Raw genomic sequence first — 10543 nt, 5'->3', positions numbered from 1 at the left:
CGACGAAGGACAACGAGGCGCGGTCCGCACAAGCTTGACCGCGGACCGCGTGGCTTAACACTTGGGATTTCACATCTCTCTGAACCTCTGCTCCGCGAACCGCACAAAAAGGTAGTGCGGCCGCGAAGACACTACCGCAGACCGCGTAACGAGTATCGCGGCCGCGTAGCCTTAAGACCAAACTAGCCATGTCTCTGAATCTCCTAGTGCGGCCGCATTCACTTTTGCGTGGTCCGCACTAGCCCTCTTTTCCTCAATTCACTTAATCTTTGATACTTGAGCAGGTTTCACTCCTTTTGAGCTGATCTTTGACATTTGGTCACTTTGTCGATCAAACCTGCAATCAAGCACAACTTGTGCGCATTTTGGAACTATTTTGTAGCAATTTATAATCAAAGCATAGGCAAGTAGGGGTATAAAACATGTTAAAATCCCGACTTATCATGTCACGACCCAAATTTCATTATAGGTCGTGATGGCGCCCAACACCGTTGTTAGCCAAGCCAACCCTTATCAACTAGTGAGTTCTCATTTTTTTTAGCAAAACAATCCCAACATTTTCTTAATCTTAAACTTTTAAACAGTCGACAATTAACAAGTTCATAATATTAGAAATACATCCCAAATCAATAGTCTACGATGTGTGTGCCAGGAACTAGTGTCACAAGTACTAGGGCAACAAATAAAATGGACAAAAATACCACTATCCTACTGCCTGAAATAGAGTAGATTGTAAATAAAAATAAACAAAAGAAGAGACTCCGGCATGCTGCTGAACGGCTCAGAAGGGGCAGCTCACCGTGAGATCTCGATCAAGTATCAGGAACGCGCGCCGGACGGGTAGCTAGATGCACCTGCCTCAGATCATGTACAGTTAAGTACAGAAGCGTAGTATGAGTACATAAACAACATATACCCAGCAAGTATCCAGTCTAACCTCGAAGAAGTAGTGACGAGGGGTCGACTTGACACCTACTAAGGTCAATATCAATAATATTTAAGTGTTACGCTAAGCATGAATAGCATGAATATGATGACAGTCCCAAATCAAGGAGAAATAGGATATTCCTTCTTAACAATATATCAATTTCAGTCATGTCATGTAATAAGTACATTTCAAAAGCATTTAAGCAGAGTAAATCATGGAAGAATTCCACATAAATAACATGCGCACATTATGCCGAGGTCGTATGGCCCGGTCCACATAATAATAAACTGCGCACTGCCAGAGGATCGAATGGCGCGAACCATTGATGCATCTATTTTCTACCGAGGCGATGGACCGATCCACAAATAGCAATTTATTATCAAGTAAGCACACAGTGCTCATTTATAGTCAAATAAATTCATACAAGTTCTCAAGTAAGTAAGTATATCCGTCTATATTTATTTACAATTTCTAGCATGTCCTAAGTGATCTTAGTAGCAAGGAAGGACGTAAGCATTTGCAAGTATGGCATGATACGGGTCCTAAACTACCCGGACAATTAGCATAATAGTAGCTACATACGGACTCTCGTCACCACGTACGTACGTAGCCCCCACAAATAGTCACATACATTTATTAATTCACCTAGGGGGGTTATTTTCCTCTTACGAGATTAGAAAGGAGACTCACCTTGCTCCAAAGCTTCTGAATTCAAGAATGCGCTCAAACCCTCAATTCGGAGCCGAACGATCCAAAACTATTCAAACGGGGTAAGAACTAGTCAATACATGCGCAAGAGTTCATATTCTAACTATTAAATTGATTTCCCAACCCTAAATACAAGGTTTCTAAAATTCATCTCCGGGCCTACGTGCCCGGATTCTGGAAATTTTCGAGGGAAGTTGTTACCCATAACCTAAGGATCAAGAATATATGATTTTTACTTTATTTCTTAACGAATTTCGTGGTTGAATCTTGTTTTTATCAAAACCCTAGGTTTTACTCTAAACCCATAATTTTTACTAATTTACATGGTGTACTCTACCCCTAAACTGTGTATTAAACCCACATTAAGTAGAAATAACTTACCTCACAATGCTAGGCTGAAATCCCCCTTTTGGAAGCTCCCAAATCGCCCAAGGAATGAATGAAATGTGTCAAAAATGACACATTCCCGAATTAAATGAAGGCACTGCCTTCTGCAATTTTCCCACCTGCGGTTAGGGGACCGCATCTGCGGTCTCGCTTCTGCGGAACTGGGCCAGGCTAGCTGGGGCCGCATCTGCGGTCTACGGACCGCTTCTGCAGTTCTGCTTCTGCGAAAAAGGAGCCGCATATGCGAAACCTGGGCTCCTCCCCTTGGGCTGCATCTGCGATGGGTAAGCCGCTTCTGCGGTCTCGCACCTGCAGCCGGCCAACCGCAGGTGCAGTTATGACAGAACTGGAGCTTCAGCTCCTTCTAAATTTTCCAACTTAGCTCAAGCCTCGCTCGATTGACGCTTGGGACCCCCGAGGCCCCGCTCGAATATACCGACAAGTTTGGAATCATAAAACGGACTCGCTCGAACCCTCGGAACGCCTGAAACAACGCTAAAACTAGGAATCACACCCTAAAACCAATTGATTCAAACTTATGAACTTCAAGTTCTTCAATTCACTTCCAATGTAACGAAACACACTTATACTATTCGGATTGACACCAAATTTTGCGTGCAAGTCTTAAATGACAATACGGAACTATTCCCGATCTCGAAATTCTGTTCGGACCTTGATATCACAAAAACCCGCTCTAAACCAAATTTAAAGAACTTCAAAATCCTTAGGGAATCAACTCTCACTATTAGGCGCCAAAATGCTCCTAGGTCATCCAAAACCCGATTCGGACATACGCCCAAGTCCGAAATCATCATACGAACCTGTTTGAACCTTCAAATCCTGATTCCGAGGTCGTTTACTCAAAACATAGACCGAAGTCAAACTTGGCCTTTTAAGCCAACCTTAAGGAACCAAGTGTTCCGATTTCAACCCAAACTCTTCCAAATCCCGAACCAACCATCCCTGCAAGTCATAAATCAGTAAAAGCAAGTAGGGGAAGTCTTATTTAGTGGAACGGAGTTCTAGAAAGAAAAACGGCCAGTCGGGTTGTTACATTCTCCACCTCTCGCTTTTGCGGTGGAAACTCCGCTTCTACGGAAGTCACTTAAACTAGCTGCCTCCACTTCTGCGACACCTGACCCGCATCAGCGTAATCGCAGGTACGGAAAAACAATCGCACCTGGGACCTCTGCTGACTCCCCTCAACTCCGTTTGTGCGCCTTCTTCGCCGCATCTGCGGCCTCGCAGGTGCGGGAGAATCTTTGCACCTGCAGTCCCAGCTCATCTCTTCCTTGCCTGCTTCTGCGGCTTCATTCCCACTTCTGCGGGCTCGCACCTGCATTGCCCGCTCCCCAGGTGCGATTACACCAGCAGTGGAAATTCTTCAGCAACTCCAAAACTTGATCTGTTAATCACCCGAAATCAACCCGAGGCTCCCGGGACCTCAACGAAACATACTAACAAGTCCTAAAATACGATACGAACTTAGTCGAGCCTTTAATTCACCTAAAAACAACATCAAAAACACGAATCGCACCACAATTCAAGCCTAATGAACTTTGAAATTTCCAAATTCTACAAACGACGCTGAAACCTATCAAATCACGTCTGATTGACCTCAAATTTTGCACATAAGTCACAAATGACACCACGAAACTACTCCAACTTCCGCAAATTCAAACCGACCCCGATATCAAAAAGTCCACTCCCGGTCAAACTTCTCAAAATTCCAACTTTCGGCATTTCAAGCCTAATTCCACTACGGACCTCCAAATCACAATCCGGGCATGATCCTAAGTCCAAAATCACCCAACAGAGCTAATGGAACCATCAAAATTCAAATTTGAGGTCGTTTACACATAAGTCAACATCCGGTCAATTTTTCCAACTTTAAGCTTTCAATTATGAGACTAAGTGTCTCAATTCATTCCGAAATCCTTCGGGACCCGAACGAACTTATTCGGTAAGTCAAATAACAACTGTAAAGCACATAAGGAGCAGAAAAATGGAAGAACGGGGCTACAACTCTCAAAACGACCGGCCGGGTCGTTATAGAAAGGAGAAGAAAATATGCGGGAGGAGGAGAAGAAGAAGATGAAGAAGAAAGAGGAATAAGGAGGAGAAGAAGAAGAAGAAGAAGAAGAAGAAGAAGAAGAAAAAGAAAAAGGAAGTGCTTACGGGAGAATAAAAGGCTAATATTTTCTTAGTCGTTCAAAATATAAACAGTAATTTTAAAGAGGTCTACTCAACATAATTTCGTGTTTGATAATTGTACTTTAAGTACAGAGGCGTACACAAATATTTTTGTAAGCGATATCGATATTTAAAGACGTGAAGAAATAAACGATTACAATAACAACGCCATATTGAAAAGAACATACAACTTATATGCTTTACTAAAAATCTCCTCGACAAGCTTTCATCGTTAAAATTGCAGAATGAGTAGCTTTGTTATTTTTGAAATTAAAAAAATCTATTCAAGTATGATTTAAATGTTATTTACACTATAATAGACGAAATAGACCCTCAACCAAGTTTTCGTTTGCTCTTACCAGCTGAGAGAGATCAGCAGTTCAACCTTGTTGACATCAAAACGTCACTATGAACCTCGTTTTTTTAATTAAAGATTAGTTGAGATTTGGTGGAGTGACGACATTAGAATTCCAGTTATGATCCCTTTGTGATTAGGATATGTTCTCGAGGACTGAGGTCAAAGATTCAAAATAACAGATAAATTTTACCATTTTACTTATCAAAAAAACTATTTTATAAAAGCACTTCTACATTTTGCACACCATATCCTAAAATGTTCTTTAAAGGATATAAACGTCAATTACTTTGGATGCAAGAAGTATAAAGATAAAGATTATTTCAAAAGGAAGGTAATGATTCTAATTATTGATTCCAAATTTCTCAGAGATTTGAAGTTACAAAAATTCTCGACTCTCTCACACACACGTAATCAATTATAAAGAGCATGAACTGATTAAAAAAACGAGAAAACATAAATGATAGGTACAAAAATTGCACAAAATTAAATTCTCAACACTTTGGGAGGTCCATCGGGGGAGGAGGCAACTTCTGATTGGGAAGTTTTCCATCTAGGACCAACCATGCCATCTTCAGTCCCCAACTTGTGTGAATTTCCAGATGACAATGCATAAACCATACTCCTGGTAACAAACAACATCATATGTCTTTATTTTACGGGGCGAGAAATTTAATTAACACGCGAATTAAAAATGCATGAATTATTCACACCTAGATTAGAACCTACAACATTTCCATACAAATTTTGGGCCACCTTTGATGCTACACTAAAAAATTCTAGTATGTCAAAAGGGTGTTCTAGTATCTATATATATTAAAAATATTAGTTTTACGTTATTTTAATGTACAATACAATTTGTGACAAATGGTTCTATTGGATCCCCTTCAAATCATATAGCTTTGCCATGTACATCATGTCATAATTATTCTATCATGTTCTTTTATGAATAGATATCTATAATTTATAGATATAGAGACTTATAAGATGAACGATATTAGTTAAATGCTTGAATGCAAAACATAAGTTACCTGGATTGTCTGCTAGAAATCGAATAGCAACCCAACCACCTGAAGGAACACCTACGGTATTCCTCTCAATAGGATCAACAAGGTTAAAATTTGCTGGATCCTTATTGCGGTCAAAATTCCCAAAACCTTGGCCAACGACGAAGAAGTTAAATCCATGAAGATGAAGAGGGTGACTTTCAGCACCAAGAATACTTGTGTCTTGCATTACTAACTCCACGCTCGTGTTAAATGGCAAAACCATAAGTTTTGTATCATTTTTAACTAAGGTGTTATTTGGAGGGTTTCCAGTATAGTTAAACCAATTTAAAGGACTATAAGGAAAATCAGGCTTGTATACACCCTTGGATTGTCCAAAGAAATGAGATTGAAGAAGTGCAGTTGTAGGTTGCACAAATGATACATTGTTAACTGAAGCTGAGAATTTTGTGCCATTAGGTCCTTGGCAAGTTTTGTTTTGATCACAAGGACTTGTTCCAAGACCTACTGTGAAAAATAATTGTTTATCGACGTTTAGAGGTACATTTGCAGGGAATTGAGGAGTCGCAAGACTTCGTAATCTACTCGTAAAATTCGTGACAAAAGTTGTGTCATTGAGAGCTGGTAGTAATGGCTTAAAGAGTGGTAGGTTTTTCAAATGGGGTTTTGATTTTGATTCATACTCTAAAATTCCAGCAACTGTAGAGTTGTCAAATGTGCCAGGACCTGTCACATATGGCCGAGCAGTCATGTAAAATGTGGCATTAGGAAAATGAGGTTTAGTTTTGAGAAGAACATTGTGAGTTTGTCCTGGTGTAATAATAAGCGTATCTGTCTCAAAGGGTTTAACATAAACACCATCCGCATCGATAACTTGGAGAGTATGATTGGCGATGCTGAAAAAAAGCTCATCATTAAGTGTAGCATTGATCAATCGAAGAAGATAAGTCTTTCCAGGTTTCACCTTCAGCTTAAAAGTATCTGTATAAAGCACATTCAAATATGTCAATATTCTTTGCTACAGTGACTATATGAAAAAAAATTAAACAATCTTTCATAGTGATATTTAAAATTATATGAAGTTTATTTGAATGTTACCTATATTAAATGACAATATCCGATCGATGACAAATTTTATTTTCGAAAAATAAATTAGAACTATATAAGTATATACTCCAAATTGTATCATTATTTTGGAACGAATGACCGAGTATATTTAACAAAAACATTGTAACTATACAAAATAAAGTTTACTACCTTTGGCTGAACAATTATACAAAGGGCCAGGAAGTCCATTGATAGTATAGGCATCAGAAACGTTAGGGCCTCCACCTGTTTGTAAAGCTTGGGAAATTATGGCCTCAGTGTCTGCATTGAACCATTCTCCTGTGACATATTGCATTCATCAGCTCATCATTAGTATTCTAATAATTTCCTATAGGTAAATTAATTAATGATCACTTATTACCAAAGATGATGGGAACTTCTTTGTAGGGTTTGGCAAATGGATAAGGAGTATTCTTCTTTGGAAGAATAATTATAGGACCATAAACAGTTGATCTCAACCATGAAATATGTGCATGCCACCAAAATGTTCCTCTTTGGCCAATTATAGTGAAATTATACACATAACTTTGGCCAGTTTGAATGGGACATTGTGTTATATATGCTGGTCCATCTGCCCATCCACTGCGAAGCTGTCTAATTCCATGCCTATTAATTGGAGAGTTCAATGTTAAAGTTATTTGTAAGAAGAAGACACCCTTAATCGTGAAATATTAACTGGTTGTTGAACCGTGTGAATTAATTGCATGAAAATAATAGAATTCTTATGATTACCAATGGATAGAGATGTTGTTCTGAACATGATTAACCACCTCAATTTCAAGACGATCACCTTCCCTTGCCACAACTTTAGGTCCTGGGAATTGTCCATTCACTGTAACCATACTCTTCGTGTGGCATAGTCTTGTCACATTTTGCATTTTGATCTGAAATTTACCCAAAAGAGATGAAAAACATGCATGGTATAAGTAATGCTAGTTCTTACACAAAAAAATATATAGAGAATTTAACTTTTACACACTGACAGTAACGTGCTGCAATAGGTAAAATACACCTATAGTATAAATTCTCTTTGTCAATGTCAAGTTCAATCCAAAGATATAAAACTGGAAACTATGTAATAATATACATACTTCAAATTTATAATGCCTGGTTGCAGCTGAAACGCTATGGAGGAGACATGATGCAATGAGAGAGACAAAAAATATTCCAAAAGCACCCATTTTTGCACAGAAAATCTCTTTGCTTTTTCTTTCTTTGTAAGGTTATCTTGCTGCTGTTGTTCTGGAAGTGCATGGAGGTCATTTATATATAGATTTTCATAGGATGTTTGGTTGATTTGGTGAAATAAAATATAAAGAGATAATATTGTTGAAAAGAAAAGTGAAATAGATTGATTCTAAGCTATCTTTGGTTAGACCAAGTGTAGTTGTAGAACAAACTTTGGAGTGGTGTCAAAGAATACAGATGTGTATAGTATATTTGACATGCAAAATTTCATTTTCTGTGGATTTTCCTTAGATTAATTAAGGCTTCATAGACAGCTAGCTAACTATAGACATGATTTTGACACTCTTCCATACACAAAGATGATAGCCTGAGGAAAAAGTTTTTATCATGCATTACAAGCATTGTCATTATCAAAATATTTCTTCGTTCGAGTCAGATGCGGATTTAGGACTTTTAGAACGTGTGTATACCGTTAAAAATAAAAGAAAAAATAGTATTAAGTGAAATCGATCCCTATTCCTTTAGATAAAGTAAAATAGGGCCCATCAAATAATATTATAAATTTCATAATCTGGGCCATAAATCGCCCCTGGCTGGGGTCTGAAGAAGCAAATCTTCGAGGCCAACGGGGATTCGAATATTTTCCTTTTGATTTTTTGATATATCGGGGAAAATGATTTATCAATTTGCTAGCGACACATTTATTTCTTTTAAGCAAAACTTCTTTGACAACAGTTGCCAATTTATGAACTTTAGATATTCTAGTCATGTTAAATATCTTCTAGAAAACAAGTCATCATCTGCCAATCAAAAATCAATTTTTTTTTATATTATAAGAAGAAAAATGACTTTCTTCACCAACGATGTCCATTTGAAATAATTTCTAAATTTTAGAGAGAGGTATGAACAGTGTGACAAAGTTTCTTGCAAAAAGTTTTTCACCCAATAGAAAGATGGGTTAGATACACTAAAAATTCCTATAATATGATTCAATTTCGAATACTATGGAATACTACACATATACTCTCAATAAGGAATATCTTAACTAAGTATATTAAAAGATAAATTAGAATTATAAATAAAAAGTTGTTCACATTTTTATTTTAGTTTGTTTATTTATTTTTCCACTTCAAAATTATCTTATATTTACTTCTAATTTGTTTCATTATATAAGAGGTTTACATATTTTTAGAAAGATAAGGAAAAAAATATTATATTTAAGAGTTTTGAAAGAATTTTTTTTAAAAAAATTCATAAAATTTCGAGTTATCTCACTAAGTAAGTTTTTTTGTTTCCTATTTGAGAGTTTCAAACAATACATACTTTACAAACGTTTATTCTCTTCTTTAATCAAAGATGCGAGTAAAGAGTTTTAACAAAAATATTTACACTCTTTCTTAACAACAACAACATACCCAGTTCCATCAATTTTGGTTGAGGCAATTCTTACTTATTCATCGCCAACTAATCTAGCTCCTGAAATATATAACATTCTTGATCCTTCCTTTTACTAGTCTTCTCGGCTAGAATCATTATCTCACACTGTGGGGTCTGGGGACGGTAGTGTGTATGCAGACCTTACCCCTACCTTGTGAGGATAAAGAAGTTGTTTCCAATAGACTCTCGGCTCAGGAAAACATAGGCACCACATTAATAAAAATATAGACAAGAAGGGACAGTACCAAAAAGCCATATAAAAGCATAATAAAAACAACAAGATATACAGTAAGGTGATCAACAATGAAAGAAAACAACGGATAGTCATAAAAACCTACTACCAACAAAAAGCGAGACTGTGTGCCAATACTATTGTTATGAACACTCTAGACTACCTACTCTACTATACTAATCCTCGACCTCCACACCTTCCTATCCAGGGTCATGTCCTCGGTTAGCTGAAGTTGCGCCATGTCTTGCCTAATCACCTCTCTCCACCTCTTCTTAGGCCTACCTCTACCTCTCCGTAGGCCCTCCAATGTCAACATCTCGCACCTCCTCAGCGGGGCGTCTGCGCTCCTCCTCCACACATGACCAAACCACCTAAGCCGCGCTTCCCGCATCTTGTCCTCAATAAGGGCCACACCCACATTGTCGCGAATAGCCTCATTTCTGATCTTATCTAACCTGGTGTGCCCGCACATCCATCTCAACATGCTCATCTCTGCTACCTTCATCTTCTGGACATGAGCGATCTTGACTAGCCAACACTCAGCCCCATACAACATTGTAGGTCTGACCACCACTCTGTAGAAATTACCCTTAAGTTTCGATGGCACCTTCTTGTCACACAAAATAGCGGACGCAAGTTTCTATTTCATCCATCCTGCCCCAATACGATGCGTGACATCTTCATCAATCTCCACATCCTTCTGAATAATAGACCAAGGTACTTCAAACTTCCTCTCATGGAATTTCATAAAAATTAAATAGGCAAAAACTTTTACATAGTCAACTAAGTTGTACAAATCGGCTACAATNNCCCCCCCCCCTCTTCTTGTACTTTCACGAACCATCAAAGCAGCCCGGCCTCTTGTCTTATTATAAGCAATTATCCGACTTTGTGATCTAATAGTGTAAAAATTCTATCTTAGAAGTTTAAAATATATATATATATATATATATATATATATATATATATATATATATATATATATATATATATATATATAT

The 10543-nt window shown here is 37.7% G+C and overlaps 1 protein-coding gene across 1 annotated transcript; it reads right to left on the bottom strand.

Annotated features, from left to right (window-relative positions):
- Positions 1-4877: 4877 nt before the first annotated feature.
- Positions 4878-7918, bottom strand: LOC109241419 (laccase-17-like). Its single transcript, XM_019408163.1, has 6 exons — positions 7777-7918; positions 7418-7569; positions 7047-7291; positions 6836-6964; positions 5603-6559; positions 4878-5196 (listed from the first exon to the last, which is right to left on the bottom strand). The coding sequence occupies exons 1-6, from the start codon at positions 7864-7866 to the stop codon at positions 5066-5068; spliced, it is 1704 nt and encodes a 567-aa protein (XP_019263708.1). The 5' UTR covers positions 7867-7918; the 3' UTR covers positions 4878-5065.
- Positions 7919-10543: the final 2625 nt, after the last annotated feature.

The sequence above is a fragment of the Nicotiana attenuata genome, unplaced genomic scaffold, assembly GCF_001879085.1.
Source record: "Nicotiana attenuata strain UT unplaced genomic scaffold, NIATTr2, whole genome shotgun sequence".
NCBI classification, from domain to species: domain Eukaryota; kingdom Viridiplantae; phylum Streptophyta; class Magnoliopsida; order Solanales; family Solanaceae; genus Nicotiana; species Nicotiana attenuata.
The sequence above is the reverse complement of the archived record's forward strand: the minus strand, read 5'-3'. Positions and strand labels throughout refer to the sequence as shown.